This window comes from Chiloscyllium punctatum, chromosome 46 (genome assembly GCF_047496795.1).
Source record: "Chiloscyllium punctatum isolate Juve2018m chromosome 46, sChiPun1.3, whole genome shotgun sequence".
Classification (NCBI taxonomy): Eukaryota; Metazoa; Chordata; class Chondrichthyes; order Orectolobiformes; family Hemiscylliidae; genus Chiloscyllium; species Chiloscyllium punctatum.
The window spans coordinates 41,075,794-41,103,114 of record NC_092784.1 but is presented as its reverse complement, the minus strand read 5'-3'; the positions used below and the strand labels follow the sequence as shown (position 1 = coordinate 41,103,114).

Here is a 27,321-nt window from a genome sequence, read left to right as displayed (position 1 = left end):
AAGAAGAGGAACCTGAAAGCTGTTGGAAAGTTTTCTTGGCATGCACGAGGCCTATTCCACTGTTTACTTTCATTGCACGTTGGCAGGAAGGTCGTGTGGCTGTCTGATTGCTACTGTGTTCATACAATCTTTATACTACGTAGTGAGCATGAAGGTGGTTTCTGTTGAAGCAGACTGGGAGTGTACACTGTTCTCTAGTTGCACTTGCTTGAAGAGTGTGCTGACCACAAGGTCTTCAGATCCTGAAAATCGATACAGCTGGCAAAGGTGTACCTTTCTGTGGTGTCTGACCGCTCCCACAGAATATCCCCCACACTGCCTCACCATCTGTAGCTTTTGGGTAATGTTGGTTGAGGGATAAACGATTGCTTTGGACACCAAGCAAGATGCTTGTAAGCTGCAGCATCTTTTACATCCACCTGAGAGGAGGATGAGGTGTGGGTTTAACATGCAATGTTAACGAAGTTCAAACAAAATTGTCTTCCTTGACAAGCTAACACTCACTCAGTACTTCGGTGAGACATCTGACTGAATCTGTGGTGAGTGTCTTGAGTTTGTCTTGAATCCACAGTCTATTTCTGTCTAAGAAATGAAAATGCATTAAGTTGCAGCTGATTACTCTCATGGATAGACATAATGTGGATCACATTACTTTCTTCTACAGGTAACACACTGTGGTATGGTGCTAACAGCCCTCTAACCTCCTGTTACTTAGCTCTCTGTAGCACTCCCTTTGCACATCAGGCGATCAGAGTGTTGGAATAGCAATGAGTGCCATAGTCATCCCCTGCCTTCTAATCCTGTTAACTGAGCCCCAAATCTATATGAAAGTACTTTAGTAGTGGCAGTAGAATTAAAGAGGTTCTTTCTGAAATCTTTCAGATTTTCAGGAGCTCTGTATAACTCTGTGCATCGCGGAATCTGTCGGGGGAGTTGGTTTGAGTATGAGCCTGCATTAAAGCTGCCTTTGTCTGCAGCATGGTGTGATGTGGGGCAGGCACTGATTGAGACAGTGCTAGCACTGTGCCATGACTTTGGTTGAAGTACACACCCATTAAGCACTTCCCCATAATCAGGACTGGGCCTCCTGACCTGTAGAAGTCTTTGCACCTGGATCAGTTGCAGTGTTCAAAACTGCAGGCAATTCTGAGAATGTGGTGTTCTTGGTGGCCATTCCTTCGGCTGCCAAGGCACTTAACTCTGAAGGGGACCTTTTGGCTCATTGTGTCCATACTGCTTCTCTGCAACGGCCTCCCTAAATAACTTTATTGTGCTCTCCTCATTCAAGAATTTGTTTAAAATCCAACTCTTTGACCAAGCTTTGGATCACCACCTCATATCATCTTAAGTGGCTCCACATTTAATTATGCTTCTCTGAAGTAGGACATTTTACTGTGTAGGAGATGCTATATAAATTCAAATTTGTGCTGTCAGTAGCAGTACCTATCTCAACAAATGTGTGTGCTGTTTAATGGCTGATTGTTTTCTTCCCTTACAGACTACTTTGAATACTGGGTAGAGTGCTGTTTCTGTAAATTCCAACTTGGTTTCACTTCATCACCCTCCCTCTGTGTGCTTTAAGGCTGTCAACCTCCTTCAGTATTAATGTGAGGTAGAGTCAATCCAGAGTTAAGACCCAGCCTGATTCTTGAAACTATTTTGTACTTTCTCTTGCCGAGTTGGTAATACAGTCATGCAGCATGGAAATAGACTCTTCAGTCCAACCAGTCCACGTCAACCATAATCCCAAACTAAACTAGTCCCACCTACCTGCACTTGGCCCATATCCCTTCAAACATTTTTTATTCATGTACTTATCTAAATGTCTTTTAAGCATTGTAACTGCTACCTCACAGCGCCAGAGACCTGGGTTCAGTTCCTGCCTCAGGCGACTGACTGTGTGGAGTTTGCACATTCTCCCCGTGTCTGCTTGGGTTTCCTCCGGGTGCTCCGGTTTCTTCCCACAGTCCAAAGATGTGCAGGTTAGGTAAATTGGCCATGCTAAATTGCCTGTAGTGTTAGGTAAGAGGTAGATGTAGGGGTATGGGTGGGTTGCGCTTCGGCGGGTCGGTGTAGACTTGTTGGGCCGAAGGGCCTGTTTCCACACTGTAAGTAATCTAATCTAATCTAATCTGTAGTTGCGTGTGCAACTTTCTATGGAAATTCATTCCATGTACGCCCACACTCTCTGTAAAACATTTGCCCTTGGGCAAATCTTTTTCCTCTTACCTTAAAAATATTTTCCTTAGTCTTGAAATCCCCCACCCTAGAGAAAAAGTACCTGCCATTCACCTTATCTATATCCCTCATGGTTTTATAAATCTCTTAAGGTCACCTTTCAGCCTCCTATGTTCCAGTGAAAAATGTCCAAACCTATCCAGCCTCTCCTTCTCATTCAAAGCCTCCATGCCCAGCAACATCCCACTCTTCTGAACTCTCTCAGCTTAATAATAATCTTCCTATAACAGGGTGGCCAAAACTGCACAGTATAAGGGTGGCACGGTGGCTCAGTGGCAACTGTCTGTGTTGAATTTTCACATTCTCCCCGTGTCTGCATGGGTTTGCTCCGGTTTCCTCCCACAGTCCAAAGATGTGCAGGTTAAGTGAATTGGCTAATCTAAATTGCCTGTGATGTTAGGTGCATTAGTTAGGGGAAAATGTAGGGGAAAGATCTGGGTGGGTTGCTCTTCAGAGGATCGGTGTGGACCTGTTGGGCCTAAGGGCCTGTTTTCACATTGTAGGGGAATCTAATCTAATCTAATTACACAAGTAAATCACATCTGGATGGGTATATTAATAGGAAGGGTTTAGAGGATATGGGCCAAGTACTGGCAAATGGGACTAGATTAGGTTAGGATTACCAGACAGTTGCCTGAGGTGGGAATTGAAACCAGGTCTCTGGCGCTGTGAGGCAGCAGTGCTAGCCACTGTGCCACCATGCCACCCACCAGGGAAAACAGCCCCAGCCTATTCAGCCTCTCCCTGTAGCTCAAATCCTCCAACTCTGGCAACATCCTTGTAAAGTTTTTCTGAACCCTTACAAGTTTCACAACATCCTTCCGATGGGAGGAAGACCAGAATTGCGCACAGTATTCCAAATGTGGCCTAACTGTTGTCCTGGACGGCTGCAACATGAAGGAGATTTCAAACAGATTGGGTAAAAGACCAAGAGTAAATTCCTTTTAAAGCAGGAGTTGCTGTGATCTTGAATGATTTGGCTGAACAGGCCATAGAAGGCGATTCAGTATGAACTAGAAAAGACAATTGGGTGTATATTTGAAAAGGTAAATTTTCAAAATTATGGGGCTGAGCTGAGAGGAATAGGATAAACTGGAAAGAGCTTGTAGAGACATGATGGATCGAATGACCTGCTGTTGCGAAGTAAACTGACAAAGTATTTAAGATCAGCAATCCACTGCATTCAAGAAGACAGCAGCCAAACGAAGTATCAATTCTGACTCATTGACCACTATCAGGATAAATGCAACTCACATGCCATTGAGGTTCACTGTTGCCATTTGGGCGTTAACTCCTGTTCTGTTGCTTAATTAGCAGATCAATACCCCTTTTAATGCATCGCTGAGCAGAACAGGAAGTAGCGATTAAATGATAAGAAAATAATCAGTCATTATCATCGTAACTTCACTTCCCTCGGACTGTGCAGTCCACAGGTTGGTTGTGATAAGTTTACTGTGAGGTTGGCATTGGCAAAGTTGGTTTAGCTGTGCTTTTTCAGATGCCAGCAGTTGCTCACAGTTTTAGCTGGCAATAATGGCAAGCTGTGGTCACAAATTCTTGGCCGTTAAACAAATGCATTTAGAAAAAACTTACACTGCCTGGCAAACCTCTGGCAGAATGTTTTGAGCAAAATTGTTGGTGTTCTTTCCTGGATTGTAGTTTACTCGGAAAGCTTTGGCAAATTGCCACGTGCACAACTTCATTAAATAAAAAGTGGCATTCAATCATGGTCAATTACTTGGGACTGTGTAGAAATAAAAAAAAAGTTGTGTGAGAGTAAGTTGAGTTTTAGATTGGATGAAGGTAAGTATGTTGGGATGAATCCCACAGGATCAGGGCAGAGTTTCTAATCATTATTAACAATGTTGCCAAGAGAGTTGGCGTGAATGAGATCTTCTAAAGTTGTAAGCACAAGAACAGATCTTAAATTTTGAGGTATTGTTGGGCTAGGGTTTAATGTATGTCAGGTGTTTATGGTGTAATTAATTAATTTTAGTTTACAAGAATGGCTCCACGGATGAGAAGCTTCAGTTATGAATTTAGACTGGAGCACCTATGAAGTTCACAGAGGAAAGGAAAAAGCTGAGAGGAGATTTGATAGACGTTTTCAAAATCACAAGGTGGTTAAACAGAGATAGGGAGAAATGGTTCCTGTGTACAAGGGTCAAGAATAAGAGGCATAGTTTGTGATTTACAGAAGACGAGTGAGGAATTTTCACACAGCGAGTGCTTAGGATTTAAAATACACTCCCTGGAATTCTGGTGGGGGAAGTTTCAATCCAAACATTCAAGAGATGATTATTTAAATATAAATCAATGTGCAGGGGTAGGAGTGGGAGAGTGACACCAAGTTGTGATGGTTGTTTGGAGAGCCAGTGCTGGCACAATGGACCAAATGGCCACCACCTGCATCATAGCAGTTTTGTGAAAACTATCATCACTGGAGCAGTAGGTGCTGAGGCAGCTAAAGGATTCAAAACGCTTGCACTGTTGTATGGACATGTTGAGAGTGATGTTTAACCTTACAGAAGTTTGGCATGTCAGTCTAACAGATGCGAGTTGTGAAAATGCTCTAAATAGAACTTCACTGGAACATTAGAAAGGAAAAAGCTGCAGACACAACAGTTATAACGTTGGTGAAGGAAACTAGAGAAAATAAATGTTCCTTTACTGCAGCATTAGAGTTCAAATCAAGAAAGGTTACACTTTACAATGCACTGGGCAGATCATATTTGGAAGTCTGTGCTCAACGTTGTATATTACATCATGCAAAATATATATCTACATTGGAGATAGGATCCTTATAAGTGTGGAAAGGGAGAGCGTGTGGGGAAGCCCTAAAGTATTAGTCGAAAAGAATGATTATGATCAGGGTTTTTGAATGTAAAGTCTTTGCTCAGTTGATCAAATAACCTCAGTTAAGTAGGGGTAGAGAGAAGCAGATTTTCTTAGTGAAGATAAGAGAAAATGAAAGTGTGAAAAATCATGAAGAGAATTGAAAGAGTGAATAAAGAAAAACACTTTTTCTGGCAGGGGAGATGGAAATGGAGTGATCAGATTTGAGGTAATTGGAAAAAGAACCAAAGGTAAGATGAGAAGAGAATTTTCTTTCTGCATTGAGTTATGATCTGGAACCAGCTGCCTGAAAGCATAATGGAAAGTAGACTTGACATTTTGAAAAAGAATTGCGTAGATGAGAGGGAAAAAGTTTTGACACACTGCAGGCAAGAGCAAGGGTATGGGACTAATTGGATAGTCCTGCTAAAGAGCTGGTGCAGGTCGATGGGATAAATGCCCTCGTTCAGAATCTGTGGATGCTGTTTAATGATCTGCTTGCAGACAAAAATAATGATCTATTCAAGGAATTCATAAAGTTTATACAACAGGATCTATTAACATATAATAAAAATGTTGGCAGTGACAAAATAAGCGCATTCTTTTTCTCATCTGCATTTTGAAGAAATAATGTAATAGAAATATAAGTATTTATTTAGTTTTCAGTTTTCTGATTTTTAAGTGCTATGTTCCAAATAAGTTTGGAAGAGCAGTGAGGAGTTCCATGCACTAGAGAAGCACAGATCTCCAGCTAAATGCCTTATTTTTTCCAGTCTTTTAAATTTATTTCAATGTTGTCGAGGGTTTGCTCTCTCTGATGCAAGAAGCCTTTGTTATCCTTCATGGCCTGTGTGCCTTAGACAGAGAAGGCTGTTGTTTCGGACTTTAAGACTTCCATTGTTCAGTGCAGTTAGAGTCATAGAGATGTACAGCATGGAAACCGATCCTTTGGTCCAATGCATCTGTGTCAACCAGATATCCTAAATTAATCTAGTTCCATTTGGCCCATAACTCTCTCAACCCTTCCTATTCATTTACTCATCCAGATGCCTTTTAAAAGTTGTAATTGTATCTGCCTCTGCCACTTCCTCTGGCAGCTCATTCCATACACATACCATGCCCTGTGTGAAAACATAGCCCCTTAAGTCCTTTTTATATCTTTTCCCTCTCACCATCAACCTATGCCTTCTCGTTTTGAACTCCTAGTTTCGACCTTGTCTATTCACCCTATCCATGCCCCTCATGATTTTATAAATCTCTATACGGTCACCCTTAGCTCCAGGGAAAATAGCCCTAGCCTGTTCAGCCTCTTCCTACCAACCCTTGTAAACCTTTCCTGAATCCCTTCAAGTTTAACAACATCTTTCCTGTAGCAGGGAGACCAGAATTGAGTGCATTATTCCAAAAGTGGCCTAACCAATGTCCTCTACAGCCTCAACATGATATCTCCTATACTCAGTGTGCTGACCAATACAGTTGGAGATTTTCTTTGTTTAAACATACCGTATTGCCTAAAATCTCTTGACTTGCCATCCATTTGTGTTTTGAAGTGCATTCATTCTTGTTCATTTTATATTCATTCAACATTCACGCCCACCAATACTGATAGTGAGCCGTATACAAGCATCACCTCACCAAGGCTCCTTCAATAGTGTCTTTTAAACTTGACCTGTACTACCTAGAAGGACAAAGGCAGTAGATAAATAGGTGCACCAACACCTACAAGTTCCCCTCCAACTTGGAACTGCATCACCGTTGCTTTGCTGTTACCAAGTCAAAATCCTGGGACACCATCCTTGTCAGCACCGAGTGGGACTTTTTGTTCAGAATTCCTACAGTGTGGAAACCGGCTCTTTGGCCCAACAAGTCTACACTGACTCTCTGAAGAGTAACCCACCCAGAACCATACCCTACCCTATATTTATCCCTGACTAATGACCTACTCTAGAGGCAGTTTAGCATGGCCAATTCACCTAATCTGCACATCATTGGATTGTGGGAGGAAACCGGAGCACCTGGAGGGAAGAATGTGCAAACTCCACACAGACGGTCACCCGAGGCTGGAATCGAACCTGGGACCCTGGTGCTGTGAAGGACACTGAACCGCTGTGCTGCCCTTCACCCCAATGTCTACAACGGTTCAATGGTGGCAGCTTGTCATTACTTTTTCCAGGGCAGTTAGGGATAGGCAGTGAATGATATCACTAGCCAATGACAACCATTACCCAGGAATAGAAAGAAAAATACTTGATGACGTTTCTATCCCTGAATTCCCTTTGAAACCATGTGACACCCCAAATTAATCATATATCCACAATCCTTCATTGCCACTGATTCTCAATCCTATAACTATCTGCCTAGCAGGGTCTTCACCACAGGTACTGCAATAAATCAAGAAGGTGGCTCACTACAATATTGTCGTGCAGCTAGGAGTGAGAAAAATGCTGGCTTTGATAGCGGCGCGTATTTTCAGAGTGACTTTTTTTAAAAATGTGCAGTTTACATAATCATGTGGCAGAATTTTTTAAGATTGAGCTGAAAAGCCATCTCACTGGGAGTGGGTGTGGGAAGGACAGTTGTAGCAGCAGTTAGTTGCTGCTTCATACTGACATCTCCTGTTACTACTTTTTCACTCGTGTATCCATGACATGGCAGATATTTCAGGGAAGCCCATCTCATCCGAGAAGGCTCACATGTTCCTCTGGATACTCTAGCCATGACTCGGAGGTTTGATTATACCTCATATGAAGATCTGCAGATGATCCTCTGATTGTGTTTTGAAGAATTGGCATTGTTCAGTCAGAAACCAAAACGTGCTTAACGGTTACTTGAATCAAAATGTGTTTTTTTTTCCAGCCCCTTGAGACAGCTGGTAACACCTGAGTCCCTTGAAAGTTATAGTGTCACTTCACAAGCTTAGCACACAAGCCAAGCTGACTCTCTAGTGTAGTACCAAAGGAGCCCTCACTGTCAGAGGTGCTGTTGTTCAGACGAAACATTAAACCAAGGTGCAATCTGCTCATTTAGATTTGATACAAGTGATCCCACAAGCGGGGTCCTCAGTGTCTTAACGAACATTAATTGTAGAACACCAAAGTAGGACAAAGTGAGGACTGCAGATGCTGGAGATCAGAGTTGAAAAGTGTGGCACTGGGAAAGCACAGCAGGTCAGGCAGCATCCGAGAGCAAGAGAGTCTACATTTTGGGCGTAAGCATGATCGTGTATTGCTGCAATGTCCTTGGAATTGGTAGAGGAATTGGTAGAGGAATTGAGTTCCGGAGTCCTGAGGTCATGCTGCAGTTGTATAAGACTCTGGTGCGGCCGCATCTGGAATATTGTGTGCAGTTTTGGTCGCCATACTATAGGAAGGATGTGGAGGCACTGGAACGGGTGCAGAGGAAGTTTACCAGGATGTTGCCTGGTATGGTAGGAAGATCCTATGAGGAAAGGCTGAGGCACTTGGGGTTGTTTTCTTTGGAGAAAAGAAGGTTTAGGGGTGATTTGATAGAGGTGTACAAGATGATTAGGGGGTTAGATAGGGTTGACAGTGAGAACCTTTTTCCGCGTATGGAGTCAGCTATTACAAGGGGGCATAGCTTTAAATTAAGGGGGGGTAGATATAGGACTGATGTTAGGGGTAGGTTCTTCACTCAGCGAGTCGTAAGATCATGGAATGCCCTGCCAGTAGCAGTAGTGGACTCTCCCTCTTTATGGGTATTTAAGCGGGCATTGGATAGGTATATGGAGGATAGTGGGTTAGTGTAGGTTAGGTGGGCTTTGATCGGCGCAACATCGAGGGCCGAAGGGCCTGTACTGCGCTGTATTGTTCTATGTTCTATGTTCTATGAATTTGAAAGGCAGTTTTTCTGGTAGATGAAAACAGGGTCAGTTTTCACTTTTGGCGAAGATGCTATACACAATTAATGAGGTTGATTACATTTGTGTTCTTTCCTTTCCTTTAGGGTAGCGACAGACCACAATGTGGATAACACCACGGCTATACTAAGGGAGTGGCTGGTGAATGTACAGGCACTTTACCATTCTGTCGAATGGCGACCTATGGATGAGCCAAAGTGAGTCCAGATGCTGGCTACAGCCCAGGACATCTTAATCCATTAGCTTTAGGCAGTCTCTTTCCATGAGTAACTGCTCGGTCTTGCTATTCTCAATAGGATAATAGCCTCATTTTCATCGGACATTAACTACGTGACCATCTCCAGTGTGGACATAGAGCAGCTGACCAGTGAGAGTATTTTGACTGATATGAGTGTGACAATACTATGGCTTTAAGAAGTTATTTTGTCCTGCTTTGTTTTTATAGGGTGACGAGCATTCTGCTCAAAGCTAATAAAACAGCATGTGAGGCCTTGGATTTTTTTTAACAAGTTGGAACAGTACAAGCAGCCTGAATGCCTTAATGTTGTGCCGGCCTTTTATCCTATTCTAAGATCAGCCTAACCTACATACCCTTCATTCTACTATCATCCAAATGCCTATCAAAGAGTTGCTTAAATGTCCCTAATGGATGTGACTCTACTACCATTGCCGGCAGTGCATTCCATGCGCCCACCACACTCGTGTGAAGAACATACCTCTGACATCTCCCCTAAACCTTCCCCAGTTGCCTTAAAATTGTGCCCCTTCGTGATAGGCATTTCTGCCATGGGAAAAAGTGTCTGGCTATCCACTCTATCTATGCCTCTCATCGTCTTGTACATCTCTATCAAGTCACCCCTCATCCTCCTTTGCTCCAATGAGAAAAGCTGGAGTGCTCTCACCCTTCGTTCATAAGACATGCCCTCCAGTCCAGGCAGCACCATGGTAAATCTCTCTTTTTTTAGTTTTAGCTTTCAGCAGCATTTGCTGTTTGGGTCTCGAAGCTAAATGTACAAGTGTTATTCCTCTCTCTGTTACAGCTAAAAGTTGCGGGTTCTCTTTCTACTGCTAGAATTGTATGTGAGACAATCTGTGCTGCTATAGGATGTTACTATATTGGAACATTTACTATTTAGTAGTAAAATATTGTATTGTTCTGTTAAGTTGTCCAATAGAGTTAAGTTTTTCCAATCTCTTCCTCCTTCTGTTGTATTTTAATAATATAAATGAAGTGTATTTTGCTTCAAGACTGGTAGTTTGACCAGTCGAGTTGCATCTGGAACCCTAATAACTTATCTTTAGTTAGGATCAAGGCAGTTTTAATATATTTTGAGGGGTTTGACCTGGTCCATAACTGAATCACAAAAAAGTTAGCTTAAGACTGTAGGTCCTAGTACCATTGAGTAACAGCTGCAAGAAGAGATTCCCTTCACTCGATCAGAAAGTAGGTTTTCCACAGTGCCAAGCAGTCTCTATTCATAGCAGCTACTGTTCAGGTGTACCAGCTCACCACATTCAGTGGGCTGGCTTGCATTACAGTTGCCTCTAGCTGCATATTAGACTGAGTCATCTCAAGGTATTTTTTAAAAAATAAATGAGATATCCGCATTCATTGTCAATTTCTAATTACCCAGCGACCAGTTAAGAGTCGGCCACTTTGCTTTGTGTTTGGAGTCATACATAGGCCAGACTGAGTGACGATGGCAGATTTCTTTCCTGAAAGGATATCATTGAACCAGATAGGTTTTCACAGTGATCACTGATAGTTACGTAGCTGTCATTAGGCTAGTTCTCTCTTCCAGATTTTTATTGAGTTCAAATTTCATCACCTGCCATGGTGGAATTTAAACCTATGTCCCCAAAATGTTAGCCTGGCATGTTGGATTACTGATTGAATGACATTGTCACAAAACCACTGTTTTCCCCTTTGGATTGTTTGGGTGCCAGGCACTCCATTCACTGGCATATCATATGGCAAACCCCACTGTGCTGAGATGTTGATAACTAAAACGGGAGGCCAAAGAACTTTCCAGGGAAAGATCCGTCTTGTTGAGGTGTTGAAATTGAGGTATTCAATGTAGACTATCAGTGATGGCTTTTTTTTTCACCCCTGTTGTCTTCACCAAAGGATGAGTTTGGTGCAAGGATGAGGATCCTAGTTTTCAGCAGTATAGAGTGCAGTCTACTCTTGATATGGTACAAATTGTAGTGTAGTGCTTGAGTTTTTAAAAAATTGCAGTCAATGCTGTCTAGGTAGCATTTCACTTAAGCCTCTAGTGCCCATTTCACATTGAGTGTCTTCACTTGTTAGCACTCCCGTGATGCAATTAGGTTAAGGAATTCCAAACATTATGAAGGAACCAGCGATACAAGGCCAAGTCTGAATGGTTTCACCTTGGAGTTGGTCATAGAGTCATAGAGATGTTCAGCATGGAAACAGACCCTTCAGTCCAACCTGTCTACGCCGACCAGATACCCCAACCCAATCTAGTCCCACCTGCCAGCACCCGGCCCATATCCCTCCAAATCCTTCCTATTCATATATCCATCCAAATGCCTCTTAAATGTTGCAATTGTACCAGCCTCCACCACATCCTCTGGCAGCACATTCCTTACATGTACCACCCTCTGCGTGAAAAAGTTGCCCCTTAGGTCTCTTTTATATCTTTCCCCTCTCACCCTAAACCTATGCCCTCTAGTTCTGGACTCCCCGATCCCAGGAAAAAGACTGACTGTTTATCCTATCCATGCCCTTCATAATTTTGTAAACCTCAATAAGGTCACCCCTCAGCCTCCGACGCTCCAGGGAAAACAGCCCCAGCCTGTTCAGCCTCTCCCTATAGCTCAGATCCTCCAACCCTGGCAACATCCTTGTAAATCTTTTCTGAACCCTTTCAAGTTTCACAACATCTTTCCGATAGGAAGGAGACCAGAGTTGCGCGCAATATTCCAACAGGCGCCTAACCAATGTCCTGTACAGCCGCAACATGACCTCCCAACTCCTGTACTCAATACTCTGACCAATAAAGGAAAGCATACCAAACGCCGCCTTCACTATTCTATCTACCTGCGACTCCACTTTCAAGGAGCTATGAACCAGCAACACTCTCTAGGACCTTACATAGATTAGCTGCAGAGCTGGGCTGAGAGGTGGAAAATGGAGTTTAATGCGGACAAGTGTGAGGTGATTCACTTTGGTCGGAGTAATCGGAATGCAAAGTACTGGGCTAATGGTAAGATTCTTGGTAGTGTAGATGAGCAGAAAGATCTCTGTGTCCATGTACACAGATCCTTGAAAGTTACCACCCAGGTTCACAGGTTGTTTTGAAGGCATACAGTGTGTTAGCTTTTATTAATCGAGGGATCAAGTTCCGGAACCATGAGGTTATGTTACAGCTGTACAAAACTAGAGTGCGGCCACACTTGGAGTATTGTGTACAGTTCTGGTCATCACATTATAAGAAGGATGTGGAAGCTTTGGAAAGGGTGCAGAGGAGATTTACTAGGATGTTGCCTGGTATGGAGGGAAGGTCTTACAAGGAAAGGCTGTGGGACTTGAGACTGTTTTCGTTAGAGAGAAGAAGGTTGAGAGGTGACTTAATAGAGACATATAAGATAATCAGAGGGTTAGATAGGGTGGACAGAGAGAGCCTTTTTCCAAGAATGGCGATGGTGAGCACGAGGGGGCATAGCTTTAAATTGAGGGGTGATAGATATCGGACAGATGTCAGAGGTAGTTTCTTTACTCAGAGTAGTAAGGGTATGGAATGCTTTGCCTGCAGCGGTAGTAGATTCACCAACTTTAAGTACATTTAAGTCATCATTGGACAAGCATATGGACGTAAATGGAATAGTGTAGGTTAGATGGGCTTCAGATTGGTATGACAGGTTGAAGGCCAAAGGGCCTGTACTGCGTTGTAATGTTCTATGGTCTATTAAGTGTATAAGTCCTGCTTTCCCAAAACGCAGCACCTCGCATTTATCTGAATTGAACTCCATCTGCCACTTCTCTGCCCATTGGCCCATCTGGTCCAGATCCTGTTGTAATCTGAGGTAACCCTCTTTGCTGTCCACTACATCTCCAATTTTGGTGTCATCTGCAAACTTACTAACTGTACGCATCCAAATCATTATGTAAATGACGAAAATAGAGGACCCAGCATCGATCCTTGTAGCACTCCACTGGTCACAGGCCTCCAGTCTGAAAAGCAACCCTCCACCACCACCCTCTGTCTTCTACCTTTTTAGCCAGTTCTGTATCCAAATGGCTAGTTCTTCCTTTATTCCATGAGATCTAACCTTGCTAACCAATCTCCCATGGGGAAGCTTGTCGAACGCCTTACTGAAAGTCCACATAGATCACATCTACTGCTCTGTCTTCATCAATCTTTTTTGTTACTTCTTCAAAACCCTCAGTCAAGTTTGTGAGACATGATTTCCCACACACACAGCCATGTTGACTATCCCTAATCAGTCCTTGCCTTTCCAAATACATGTACATCCTGTCCCTCAGGATTCCCTCCAACAACTTGCCCACCACTGACGTCAGGCTCACCGGTCTATAGTTCCCTGGCTTGTCCTTACCACCCTTCTTAAACAGTGGCATCACGTTTGCCAACCTCCAGTCTTCCGCCACCTCACCTGTGAATATCGATTATGCAGATGTCTCAACAAGAGGCCCAGCAATCGCTTCTCTAGCTTCCCACAGAGTTCTTGGGTACACCTGATCAGGTCCTGGGGATTTATCCACCTTTAACCATTTCAAGACATCCAGCACTTCCTCCTCTGTAATCTGGGCATTTTTCAAGATGTCACCATCTATTTCTCTACAGTCTATATCTTCCATATCCTTTTCCACTGTAAATACTGATGCAAAGTATTCATTTAGTATCTCCCCCATTTTCTGTGGCTCCACACAAAGACCTCCTTGCTGATCTTTGAGGGGCCCTATTCTCTCCCTCGTTACTCTTTTGTCCTTAATATATTTGTAAAACCCCTTCTCCTTAATTCTATTTGCCAACGCTATCTCATGTCCCCTTTTTGCCCTCCTGATTTCCCTCTTAAGTATACTCCTACTTCCTTTATATTCTTCTAAGGATTCACTCGATCTATCCTGTCTATACCTGATATATGCTTCCTTCTTTTTCTTAACCAAACCTTCAATTTCTTTAGTCGTCCAACATTCCCTATACCTACCAGCCTTCCCTTTCACCCTGACGGGAATATACTGTCTATGGATTCTTGTTTCTGAAGGCTTCCCATTTTCCAGCTGTCCCTTTACCTGCGAACATGTGCCCCCAATCGGCTTTCAAAAGTTCTTGCCTAATAACGTCAAAATTGGCCTTTCTCCAATTTAGAACTTCAACTTTTAGATCTGGTCTATCCTTTTCCATCACTATTTTAAAACGACTAGAATTATGGTCGCTGGCCCCAAAGTGCTCACCTACTGACACCTCAGTCACCTGCCCTGCCTTATTTCCCACGAGTAGGTCAAGTTTTGCACCTTCTCTAGTAGGTACATCCACATACTGAATCAGAAAATTGTCTTGTACACACTTAAGAAATTCCTCTCCGTCTAAACCTTTAACACTATGGCAGTTCCAGTCGATGTTTGAAAAGTTAAAATCCCCTACCATAACTACCCTATTATTCTTACAGCTAGCTGAGATCTCCTTACAAGTTTGTTTCTCAATTTCCATCTGACTATTAGGGGGTCTATAATGCAATCCCAATAAGGTGATCATCCCTTTCTTATTTCTCAGTTCCACCCAAATAACTTCCCTGGATGTATTTCCAGGAATATCCTCCCTCAGCACAGTTGTAATGCTATCCCTTATCAAAAATGCCACTCCCCTTCCTCTCTTGCCTCCCTTTCTATCCTCCTTGTAGCATTTGTATCCTGGAACATTAAGCTGCCAGTCCTGCCCATCCCTGAGCCATGTTTCTGTAATTGCTATGATCGCCCAGTCCCATGTTCCTAACCATGCCCTGAGTTAATCTGCCTTCCCTGTTAGGCCCCTTGCATTGAAATAAATGCAGTTTAATTTATTAGTCCTACCTTGTCCCTGCCTGCCCTGACTGTTTAATTCACTTCTGTTCTCAGCTGTACCCGTCTCAGATTGATCTCTTTCCTCACTATCTCCCTGGGTCCCACCCCCCCACCCCCCCCCAACCCCCCACTTTACTAGTTTAAATCCTCCCAAGCAGTTATAGCAAATCTCCCTGCCAGTATATTAGTCCCCTTCCAATTTAGGTGCAATCCGTCCTTCTTGTACAGGTCACTTCTACCCCAAAAGAGATTCCAATGATCCAAAAATGTGAATCCTTCTCCCATACACCAGCTCCTTAGCCATGCATTCATCTGCTCTATCCTCCTATTCCTGCCCTCACTAGCTTGTAGCACTGGGAGAAATCCAGATATTACTACCCTTGAGGACCTCCTTTTTAAATTTCTGCCTAACTCTCTGTAATCTCCCTTCAGAATCTCAACTTTTTCCCTTCCTATATCGTTGGTTCCAATGTGGACAATGGTGTTTCTATGACATTGCTGATGGCCTCCTGAGTGGCAGGCCTGTAAGACCAGGAGAAGTGGAAATGGAGGAGGTGGGTGACAGAATGACAAAAGCATATTATATTTAAGGAACTCATTGAGAGAGAAAAAACTTCCTGAACAATAGGGCTGCCAGACAGCCTTTTACAACTTCCTCAACAAAGTAGATTGCTGGACACCTTGAGAAAAATGGAAGGGATTAGACTGCTCTGACAGTGGTCAGTGTAGCAGAGACAAATAGGCAGCTCAGACAGGAATCAATGAATTGTTTGTCTTGGTGTGGCACTGAATATCCATGTCTTGTGTGTGCTTTGCAATGTCAAATTTCAGATCCTACTTTGATGAAATGGGGCCTAAGCATTGGTCTGACTCCCGCTATGAGCATGTGATGAAGCTGAGGCAAGCAGCACTGAACTCAGCCAGGGATCGATGGGCTGATTATATTTTGGTAAGGGCAGCTATGTTTCTCTTTAGTGTTCCTGCATGTGTTAAGAAGCATGCATCTGGCTAGAAAGCATACAAGTAATGGTTAGTTTGAGCAAAATTAAATTTGTTCTGGTCCCCAAACAGAAGACTGTATCATAATTCAGTGGGTAGTGCTCTCCCTCTAAGTCAAAGGGTCAAGAGCTCTCGTTTCGCTGTAGCCACTGTCCAGTATTGTACTGTAGGGATGCCTCACTGTGGCCAATATTTATCACACAACCAATATCATTAAGACAGACTATCTAGTCATTTTTATCATGTTGCTGTAGTGGGACCTTTCTGTATCCATATTGGCTACCATATCTCCTACATTGCAACAATGATTACACTTAACCTTCATTGGTGGCAAATGCTTTTGAATATCATAAAAGGTGAGACAGAAATGCAGGTTTTTTCTTTCTGCTAGATGTAGAAGTGATCCAATTTAAACCCCAATGTTATGGAGCCCTCCAGGAACCACAGGTCAACAATCATTTATTCCTATACAGCATGGACCATATGTGCACCGTATGTCTTTCAATCTTTACATAAATATGTGATTTTCATATAGTGTGCAATTTTCACTTTAAAGGATGGCAGTTCAAAACTACAGATAGTGTTCCACAAAGACCAGATAATTGTGGGCCAATGGATTTTGGTAGTTTATTCAGCGTTGGATTCAAAAGAGAATTAACTTGCTGTTTGGTGGATGCCCAAGGATGCACTCCTGATTTTTGTTGAGAGGAAGGTGTGGTGTGCCTTTAAAGCTGGGTGGAGATGGATCTGAAGTGCCCCCGCTGAGGGATGTGGCTAGGGGAACATGATCGAGCTGGGGCTGCAGCTGTTGTCCAGAATCTGTAAAGTATGGGGCCAGGAGTTTGACTTAATCTGCTCTCACATCCATGTGACGGTTTGCAGGCAGTAACAAGGTTTCTCCCGCACCTCTGGGAACAATTCCAAGGAAATAATCAGTTTGGATCAGAGTACATCTCTCCATCACACGCTGCTGCAGTTTAGAGGAAGAGAAACTCTTTCTTCTGATTGAGAGGTGCCCAGAAAGATAAAATATCATCTTAAATTTAGAGGCAGGCCATTCGGGGTAGTGACAGGAAGCATTTCACACAGATGATAGTGGCAATCTGGAACACACTCTCTCACTGAGCTGGACAAGTAAAAATTTCAGCACTGAGTGTGATGGACTTTTATTAGGCAAGTGCATTATTGATTCTGAAGTTGAGGTCACCAAATTGAGTTTGGACACTGGACCAATATGAGTGGTAGAATGGTCTTGAGAACAGCATGAACTACTTGTGTTCCTAATTGATACCATGTTCTACACAAATGGCAACATTTCAATTCATTTTCAGACTCCTAATTACGGTGTGGTGTCTCCATTCCTGTCTTGCTTTGTGGAGTTCTCTATTAAGTACGCAATGACTTGTGTCCGGAGTTCATGTAATCTAACACTGTATTGTGTGTGCGCCTCTCTCTTCCTGGCAATCTGTTTTCTGGAACTGCTGTACTCCAATGGTCTTTTCCTTCCCAGTTTCTCGATGCAGACAACTTCCTGATCAACCCTGACACCTTAAACCACCTCATAGCGGAGAACAAAACAGTTGTGGCACCCATGTTGGACTCGCGCTCTGCATATTCCAATTTCTGGTGTGGAATGACTGCTGAGGTAGGTCAACAATCATTAATTGTGTTGTTCAACTTCCATTTTGTGTGTTAGTTAATTTCTTCAGTTTCTTAATTTTCCAAACTGTGACTACTCTCAACTCCTTAGCTTCCAAATTCCTCTCAGCTTCTTTTCCTTTATTCTCCAGTTGGTGCCCAAGCCTTCGTTCTCTTTTCTAGAGCTCATGCTTTCTATGAACCTTCCCAGCTTTTCCACTTCTGGCCATGTCTTCTAAGTTCAAACCCGTTACAACCAGTCTCAATCCTCCTCTGGGTCAGTTCTGTCCCGTTATCCATTTCAAAATCTCTGCACCGAAGCAGGTAATTTGGCCGTATTGTGCCTGTTGCTGTTCTTTGAGGGAACTGACTGATTATTCCCCTGCTGTATTTGTTCCCCATAACTGTAAATGATTCCCATGCAAAGAATATATTCAAGTCACCTTTAAAAATTGCTAATTAAAACTGTTTTGAAGATAATGGAATCCAGATCATTATAGTTCATTCATTAAGCTTTCAATCCTTGCCTCACCTCTGGTTATTTTGCTAATCAACCTTAAATCTGTGGGCCCTAACTGTTGTCCTTTGTCAGCGGCAATGCTTTCTCGCTAACGAATCAAAATTCTTTGAAATTGTATTCCTCCCTGTCTCATCCTCCTTTCAAATGTTTACAGTAATATCCCTGCAATGTGAATGTAAGTTTGTTTGGTAATGAGCCTGGGGTCAGGTGATCCTGATGGGAGGTTGTGCTCGCATGTCCTGGTTGAAATGCTTCAGTGAGTTGTCACCATGTGATGCTGAGTCAGCACTGAACTCAACATCTCAATGCTGCATCATTGTGAGTCCTCAAATATGTTGTCCTGGGGGTGATGCTCACTGCACCATGCCCTGGCCTGGTTCCACCATGACCCTGCCCCCGCCTCACCATGCACCAAACCTGGATCAGCCCCCAGTTCTTGAAACAGGTAAAGGTGGATAAATCCCCAGGACCTGATCAGGTGCACCCTAGAACACTGTGGGAAGCTAGAGAAGTAATTGCTGGGCCTCTTGCTGAGATATTTGTATCATCGATAGTCACAGGTGACTGGAGGTTGGCTACTGTGGTGCCACTGTTTAAGAAGGGTGTTAAGGACAAGCCAGGGAACTATAAACCAGTGAGCCTGATGTCGGTGGTTGGCAAGATGTTGGAGGGAATCCTGAGGGACAGGATGTACATGTATTTGGAAAGGCAAGGACTGATTAGGGATAGTCAACATGTCTCACAAACTTGATTGAGTTTTTTGAAGAAGTAACAAAGAGGATTGATGAGGGCAGAGCGGTATATGGACTTCAGTCAGGCATTCGACAGTCTCCCCCCGTGAGAGACTGGTTAGCAAGGTTAGATCTCACGGAATACAGGGAGAACTAGCCATTTGGATCCAGAACTGCCTCAAAGGTAGAAGTCAGAGGGTGGTGGTGGAGGAGGGTTGTTTTTCAGACTGGAGGCCTGTGACCAATGGAGTGCCACAAGGCTCGATGCTGGGTCCTCAACTTTTTGTCATTTACATAAATGAAATTGAGGGGTATGGATAGGGTAAATAGGCAAAGTCTTTTCCCTGGTTTGGGGTGTCCAGAACTAGAGGGCATAGGTTTAGGGTGAGAGAGGAAAGATATAAAAGAGACCTAAGGGGCAACTTTTTCATAGAGAGTGGTATATGTATGGGATGAGCTGCCAGAGGAAGTGGTGGAGGCTGGTACAATTGCAACATTTAAGAGGCATTTGGATGGGTATTTAATAGGAAGGGTTTGGAGGGATATGGGCCGGGTGCTGGCAGGTGGGACTAGATTGGGTTGGGATATCTGGTCGGTATGGACCGAAGGGTCTGTTTCCATGCTGTACATCTCTATGACTCTGACTCTAACGCTGTTGACATCTTTTGCTGCTATTGGGAGCTGTGCTATACCTTAACTAATTCCTTTGCTCGGAAGGGTTATTACAAGCGGACCCCAGCCTACGTGCCCATACGGAAGCGGGACCGACTGGGCTGCTTCCCAGTTGTCATGGTCCACTCCACGATGCTGATCGACCTCCGTAAAGAGGCCTCCAAGCAACTGGCGTTTTACCCTCCACACCCAGATTACACCTGGTCTTTCGACGACATCATTGTCTTTGCTTTTTCATGCCGACAAGCAGGTGAGTAACAGGATGCAGTTGTTGGGGGCATAAGAGTGCGCAGATACATTGTAGTTGTGCACGATACAGTCTGTTGGGACATGTCTAAGAACTAGCAATAAATGCTGGGTGAGTCAGCATTGCCGATGCTGACCATGGATGAACTAAAAAAAAGATGATGTCTTCTGGTCATAGACTATCTCACTAAGGAAACAACTACGTTGTCAAATCCACTTAGAATCTTCTACGTTTCAATAAGTTTGCCCCTCATTTTTCTAAACTCCAATGAGTGTAGGCCCAACCTGCTCAATATCCTATAAGGTGGAATGAGCCTAGTTAAACCTTCCCTGGACTGCCTCTAATGTCAATATAACTTTCCTTCAATAAGTGGACTAAAACTGTCCATAGTTAATGGAGAGGCAGTAATCTAAAATCCGACATGTTCTGGGAAACGTTGGTTTAAATCCCACCACAGTCGATGGTGAAATTTGAATTCACCCAAACAAAATCTGGAATTAAAAGTTAACCTAATGATGACCAAGTAACCACTGTCAATTGGTGCAAACATCCATCTGGTTCCTTCCTTTAGGGAGGGAATCTGCCATCCTCGCCTGGTCTGACCTATGTGTGAGTCTAACGGCAATGTTGGCTCACAAATGCCTTCTGGACAATTAGTGATGGACAATAGTGCTGGCCTTACCAATGGTGCTCAGATCCCATGAATGATTAAGCAAAATAGTATTCCATTTGTGGCCTTAGAATAAATAATGTATTCACAATATACATTATACACAAATCTTTTGTGTTCCTTTGGGAGAAGGTGATGACTATTGCCTTTGACCTGCATAATGTCTGACTCAAAGGCCTGTGCTTAACAATAAAGAGACCCATCTGAGGACATTGTTGCAGCTGCTAGACATGCCAGTGAGCTTGGATTTCAGACAAAGACTGGAACAGGGAGAGACTGTTTAGCACCCTTAGCCTGCTGTGTCGTTCAGTAAGATCATGGCTGATATGCATCTTCACTTTTTCTGGGGATCAGAATTCTACAGTCTCTGTTGAGAGGGAATCTGTCCTCATCTCTGCCTCTTAGAGATCTCTCTTTTAGTACAGAAATGGGGAGCAATATTTTGTCCCAAGTTCGTTAGCCTCTAAATTTCTCTTCCCCCCCCCCCCCCCCCCCCCCCCCAGAGAGGCAGTGGAGCCTGGACCTTTGAATTGATTCAGTGCTGAGTTTGATAGATTTTTGATAAGGGGGATAGGAGATAGGGAGCAGGGAGCAAAGTGGAGTTGAGACCACAAATTGATCCATTTTGATCTGATCAAATGGTGCAGCAGGCTTGAAAGGCTAACCACTTTTCCAATGTTTCTGTCTGATTTCCCTTGCTTTCCATTCTCGGTATCCTTCCTCTCCTTGCTTTTGCAAAAATCAGTGACTGGCAGTTCTGGAGTTTTTGTTTGAACCCACACCCCACCCCTCAGCTGCTTCCAGGCAGAGAGCAAGAAAGCTTGCTGTTCACAAAGTGGTTACTGCGTTTCCTCAGATGCCGGACTTTGAAAGAACTGTGTTGGCTGTAACGTTCTTTGGAATTGCCTGAGATCATGGACAGCTAAATAAATACAAGGTGCTGTTTTTACAACATGTCACGTCATGAATCTCCAAAGTGACAATCTCCACTGACCATCTGTTTGTGTGTCTTGCATTGACCAAGTGTATGATACTGACTGGTGTAGTTTGTAGATTAGACACAGTTGCAATAATGCAGATGCTTTGCTTTCTGTTTCAGAGGTCCAGATGTATATCTGTAATAAGGAACATTATGGGTTCCTGCAGGTGCCGCTGAAGTTGACCAGCACCATGCAGGATGAGATGGATAGCTTCACTCATGTCCATTTGGAGATTATGGGTAAGTGATGCAGTTTTTCTTTTGTCTTCAATCATAGAATCCCTACAATGTGGAAGCAAGTATTTGACCCATTGAGTCCACACCAACCCTCCGAAGGGCATCCCACCCCACTCCATCCCTGTAACCCTTCATTTCAGATGGTTATCTCACCTAGCCTACACATCCGTGAACACTGGGCAATTTAGTATGGCCAGTCCACCTAACCTGCACATCTTTGGTCTGTGAGAGGAAACTGGAATACCGGGAGGAAACCCACTCAGACACAGAGAATGTGTAAACTCCACACAGGCAGTCTCCCGAGGGTGGAATTGAACGTGGGTCCTGGCACAGTGGGACAGCAGTGCTAACCACTGAGCCACCATGCCACCCCAACCACTTTGGCGGAACAACTGTCAGCTTTTGGGGATCTTACTCCCTGTGGCCGCTCTGTGATTGACTTGTATGTTGCCAGCTATACGTCAGATCAGGGAAACTTGAACATGCAAACGTCCAGAAACATGAGACAGACAATAAGTATCCTCCGTGGGTGACCCACTAAAGGCAAGAGATGCAAGGGGAGAAAAGGAGAACATTGTATGCGAGGAATGGAATGTTGCAATTTGGAACGGCCTGCTTGAAAAGCTGCAGAAGAAAATTCGATAGTCATTTTAAATGGGAGTTGGATAAATGCTGATGGAGGAAAATGTTGCTGGTTTATGAGGATGGTGTGAGACTAGTGGAATGGCTCTTTCAAAGTGCCAACATTGGCTGGATACCCAGCTCCTGTTCACTGTATAGACAGTTTGTGTGTGCACATTCCGTCTCAGAGATATCCAGTGGTGAATCCTCCATGTTCTCACACACTGTTTGTGTTTCAGTGAACCACCCTCCCATGGAGCCTTCCAAATACTTGTCTGTGGCACCAAAGTACCCCGATAAGATGGGCTTCGATGAGGTACGTTTGTTATTTGAACTTGCTGTTGGAGTGTGGGAAGGCCAATGGTTTGCCCATCTCTTAACTGCTGCGGGTTGCTGGGCCATTTCAGAGGGTGGTTAAGAATCAACTACATTGTTGTGTGTTTGGAGTCACATGTAGTCTGGAGTGAGTAAGCCTCTCACCAAGGTCACCATGACTGAGACCAGCTTTATTGCTTGAATTTACATTCCAGTAGCTGCCATAAGATTTGAACCCATGGACCCAAAGCATTAGATTGAGCCTCTTGCTTACTTCTCCAATGTCGTTGCTACCACACCCTCTTCCACTAGAGTTAGGTGGAAGGTGATGATCTTTAAAGGAACATTGATGTATATTCATACCAGGAAAATGTTACAACATTGCAACTCTTGTACTGTTTGGCAGAGGTCTCAGGACAGCTTGAATTGCCTTCCATTTCAAACTCACCACCTTGTTGGATAAGGATCCTTTTGTTTTACTGTGTCGACTTTATAGCTTAGAAGACTGCAGAGTCAGGGAGGCAGCAGCTGAGCATTAATATCACTGGCCTGATAATTCAGAGACCCAGGTTAATGTCCTGGTGCCATGGGGCCAAATGCCACCCTGAATTCATAAAATCTAGTATTATATGGTTAGTTTCACAGTCACCATTGAAAATTATCAAAAGATCAACATTAAGAGCCCATCTAATTCACTAGCCTTTAAAAAAGGGAAGTCAGCATCTTTTCTTGATCTAGCCTAAGTGTGACTCCAGACCCACAGCAATGTGGTTGACTCTTGACTGCCCTCTGAATTGGCCCAGCTGGCCATTCAGTTCCAAAGGGCAACCAGGGATGGGGGATAGGTGCTGGCCTGGCCTGTGACAATCACATCCCATGAAAGAATACTCGTGCATATGTATACATGTCTTATTGGAAGATACCTGAACTTAACGTTCATCTTTAAGCATTTTTTGCAATTTTATCTCCTAGATTTTTCTGATCAACTTGAAACGCCGTCCAGATCGGAGAATGCGAATGCTTAATTCGCTGCATGAGCAGGAGATTGCATGCAAAGTAATTGATGCTGTTGATGGAAGGTAACAGAGTTACAAGCCATAGCTTACACACTGCATAGAGATAAGGTTATGACCCTATCCTGTTTGTCTAAAATGTGCCATCTTAGACTGTTGTGCACAGATTTGGTCTTCGTATTACAGCAACTGAAATAGAGGCAAGGCAGGTGAGAGATGAGGAGGAATTTCTTCTCTCTCACAATGGCGTGTAGAATTCCCTGCTCGGAGAGCCTTGGAATTTCAGACGTTGAGTCTAGCTGGTAGATATGGAAGATATAAAGTGACGTGAGAAAACTGCAGGACAAAGGCGTTGAGGTAGAAAGATTAGCCATGATCTAATGGCAAAGCAGGCTTCCTGAGCCACATGAAACCCCTTCTATTTCCTATGTACTGCATTCTATCCTGCATCATACCTCGACCATTATTACCTGACAATCAGTTGCAGCTAATCAGTTGAAACCTTTCGAGCTTTCTGCTAGTGTTGCCGACCCGGTGGTGCAGCCATTAGGAAAGAAGGGATTTACAGGCAGACCAATCAGTCTGGATAGAATCATAGAAGCTCTATAATGTGGAATCAAGTCATTCAGCCCATTGAATCTTCACTGGTCCTCCAAAGAGCAGCCCACACAAACCAACTCCCCCACCCTATCCCTGTAACTATGCATGGCGAATCCACATAGCCTGCACATCCTGAGACGCTATGGATAATTTAACATGGCCAATCCACCTAACATGTACATCTTTGGAATGTGGGAGGAAACCCATGCCAACACAAGGAGAATGTGCAAACTCCACACAAGCAGTTACCCAAGGATGCCATGAACTTGGGTCACTGGTGTGTGAGGCTGTAGTACTAACCACTGAGCCACCATGCTGCCCAGAGAGGTAAGTGAGGGACATCTTGAGAGAATAGGATAAGACCTGTTAGAACCTCAACTTCCTCCCTTTCCTGAAATGAGTTCTCCTCTTCCATGCTGCTCATTTTTCAGCTTTGACCTCCTCATGTGGGTAAAGTGCAGAAAATTGGTTGCTGGGTTAGAAAATGAGAGGAGGGGCTGAATGCATTTAATTTTCTTTCTTTCTTGAATTAGCTGGTTGGTGTTGGCCTTGTGAAATGTGCTTATACTTTCCCCATGACTCATACCTACAGGGCCTTCAACAGCACCCAGGTAAAGGCGCTTGGTATCAATATGATGCCAAATTATGAAGATCCTTACTCGGGCCGGCCTTTGACCAAGGGGGAGATGGGCTGTTTTCTCAGTCACTACAATGTCTGGAAAGAGGTAAGGAGCTGCGGTGTTAGGTGAGCGACTTGGGAGTTTGATTTAATCAGCTGGGACTGACCTGTACAACAATAATAGGGACAGGAGCAGAGGCCCAGGAATGGGGGTTTTGAGTTATAAGGAGAGACTGGAAAGACTGGGTCTTTTTTTATTGGAGTGGAGGAGATTGAGGAGTGACTGTGTAAAGGTTTGTAAAATCATGAGAGGCATAGATAAGGTGATGAGCAAAGATCTTTTCCCTAGGGTGGGAGAGTTCAAAACTAGGGGATTCTATGACTTGAGTATAGCTAGAAAAAAGAAGACACATCTTATCAAGGCTTTTCATCTTGCACTCATTAGGACTTTTGGCAAGAAATTATAAAGTAAACATTATACAGTCAGAGAGCAAAGTGCTGATTGATTGGCAGGTGCACCCTGTAAAGTAGAATAGTTGCCCTGGAGAATGCAGCAGTTTCTGATTACTATAAAGTTTGATTTTTCTTTTAAGCTGGTACTCGATAAATTGTCAAAGTGCATGCAAGATGAGATGGTTTTCCTCCATGATACTCAATAATAGAAAAGTTGTAGATTAGATTCCCTACAGTGTGGAAACAGGCCATTCAGCCCAACCAGTCCACACTGACCCTCTGAAGAGTAACCCACCCAGACCCATTTTCCTCTGACTAGTGCACCTAACACTATGGGCAATTTAGTATGGCCGATTCACCTGACCTGCCCATCTTTGGAGTGTGGGAGGAAACCGAAGCACCTGGAAGAAACCCACTCAGACACTGGGAGAATGTGCAAACTCCACACAGACAGTCGCCCGAGGCTGGAATCAAACCTGGGACCCTGGTGCTGTGAGGCAGCAGTGCTAACCACTGAGCCACCATGCCACCCTATAAATAAGCCTTAATCTCCAGTTACATACCAGATATTCCTTGCTATGTTAATGTTGCTAATATTATGTTCCTCAACAGTCTGCTCAATACCTTATTGCTTTGAAAAGTCAAAACTTTTTCGACACATAGACATCAGTTGACTCGAGTCAGTTTTTCCATATAGCTCTGGCTGAGGATCTGCGTGAACTATAAAAACATTTTCAAAAGTGGGTGACCTCTTTATAAATTGCTGGCTAGGTTGGGATTTTGCACTTTGTTTAGGGCAACATACTGTGGAAGTGATGTTGGACCACTGGGGTAAAATGGAACCAGGTTAGAATGGTACTAGGGATGAGGATCTTCCATTATAGTGACAAGCTAAAGATATTCAGTGTTTTCCTTTGAGCAGAGAAAGGCTAATATGCCCTGGGGTACAGTTCCTGTGGACACAACACCTCTCCCCGAGCTATGAGTACCCTAACTTCCTAGGGTATAGACTCTATGGATATCTAACATTCAGTGAGCTACAGGTTCAGGGCACTGGCACTCCTTGGGGTACAAGTCCCATGAATGTGCCACTTTCCCTAAGTATGGACATTCACTTTCCCAGGATTAGAAGATACTCCAGCTCAACATTCCCTGGAGCGTAGGCATCCACTTTCCACATGGTAGCAGCCATTATACTCTCCCACGGGTACAGGCAGAGGCCAGCTCTCCCTGGCTTATGGGTGCCCATTTCTTGCAGTCTAGGTCCCAGAGGCACCCAGTCTTGCTGAGGTACTTGTCCCATGGGCATTAACCTAGATCCACGTGGTGGAACTCCTGAAAGTTGAGCACCTCCTCACTTTGCCGTGTTTAGTTTCCGGCTCTCGTGGCCTTCACTTTGTTCCTTTGATTCTCTGTAGATTGTCGACCGAGGATTGCAGACCTCTGTGGTCATTGAAGATGATCTACGGTTCGAGATCTTCTTCAAGCGGAGACTGAAATATTTGATGAAGGAAGTGGAGAAGGTAGCACTCGACTGGGATCTGATGTGAGTGAGCGGAAAGAACATCCCGATCTGGTTCGCCTTTAGCCCTACATTTGTAATGCACTACATGCCACAGTCCATCTGTGCCAGACATCCTATAATCCTGACAGTGTTGTGGTGGTTGGTGGCAGAGGATGCACAGTTAGAACATAGCTCTCATATTGCTATTAATAAGCATTGTGTGTTCTGGGGGCTGGGTAACACCACCCTATGAGCATCTCTGAGAATCCATGGTATCCCGACAGTGTGGAAACAGGTTGTTCAGCCCAACAAGTCCACACTGACTCTCCAAAGAGCATCCCACCTAGACCCAATCCCCTACCCTACTCCTGTAACCTTGCATTTCCCATGGTTAATCCACCTAAACGTGCACATCTTTGGACTGTGGGAGGAAACAAGAGAACTTGAAGGAGACCTACACAGACATGGGGAGAATGTGCAAACTCCACACAGACAGTCGCCTGA

General features: G+C 43.9%; 1 protein-coding gene across 1 annotated transcript in view; it reads left to right on the top strand.

Moving 5' to 3' along the window:
- Window positions 1-27,321, top strand: part of colgalt1b (collagen beta(1-O)galactosyltransferase 1b) — a 57,491-nt gene that overhangs the window by 21,499 nt on the left and 8,671 nt on the right. The window contains exons 2-10 of the mRNA XM_072564074.1: window positions 9,037-9,147; window positions 15,831-15,948; window positions 17,509-17,643; window positions 19,605-19,809; window positions 21,576-21,695; window positions 22,553-22,629; window positions 23,601-23,707; window positions 24,834-24,966; window positions 26,732-26,859. Coding sequence (XP_072420175.1) covers window positions 9,037-9,147; window positions 15,831-15,948; window positions 17,509-17,643; window positions 19,605-19,809; window positions 21,576-21,695; window positions 22,553-22,629; window positions 23,601-23,707; window positions 24,834-24,966; window positions 26,732-26,859 — 1,134 coding nt within the window. The remainder of the gene's footprint in view (window positions 1-9,036; window positions 9,148-15,830; window positions 15,949-17,508; window positions 17,644-19,604; window positions 19,810-21,575; window positions 21,696-22,552; window positions 22,630-23,600; window positions 23,708-24,833; window positions 24,967-26,731; window positions 26,860-27,321) is intronic.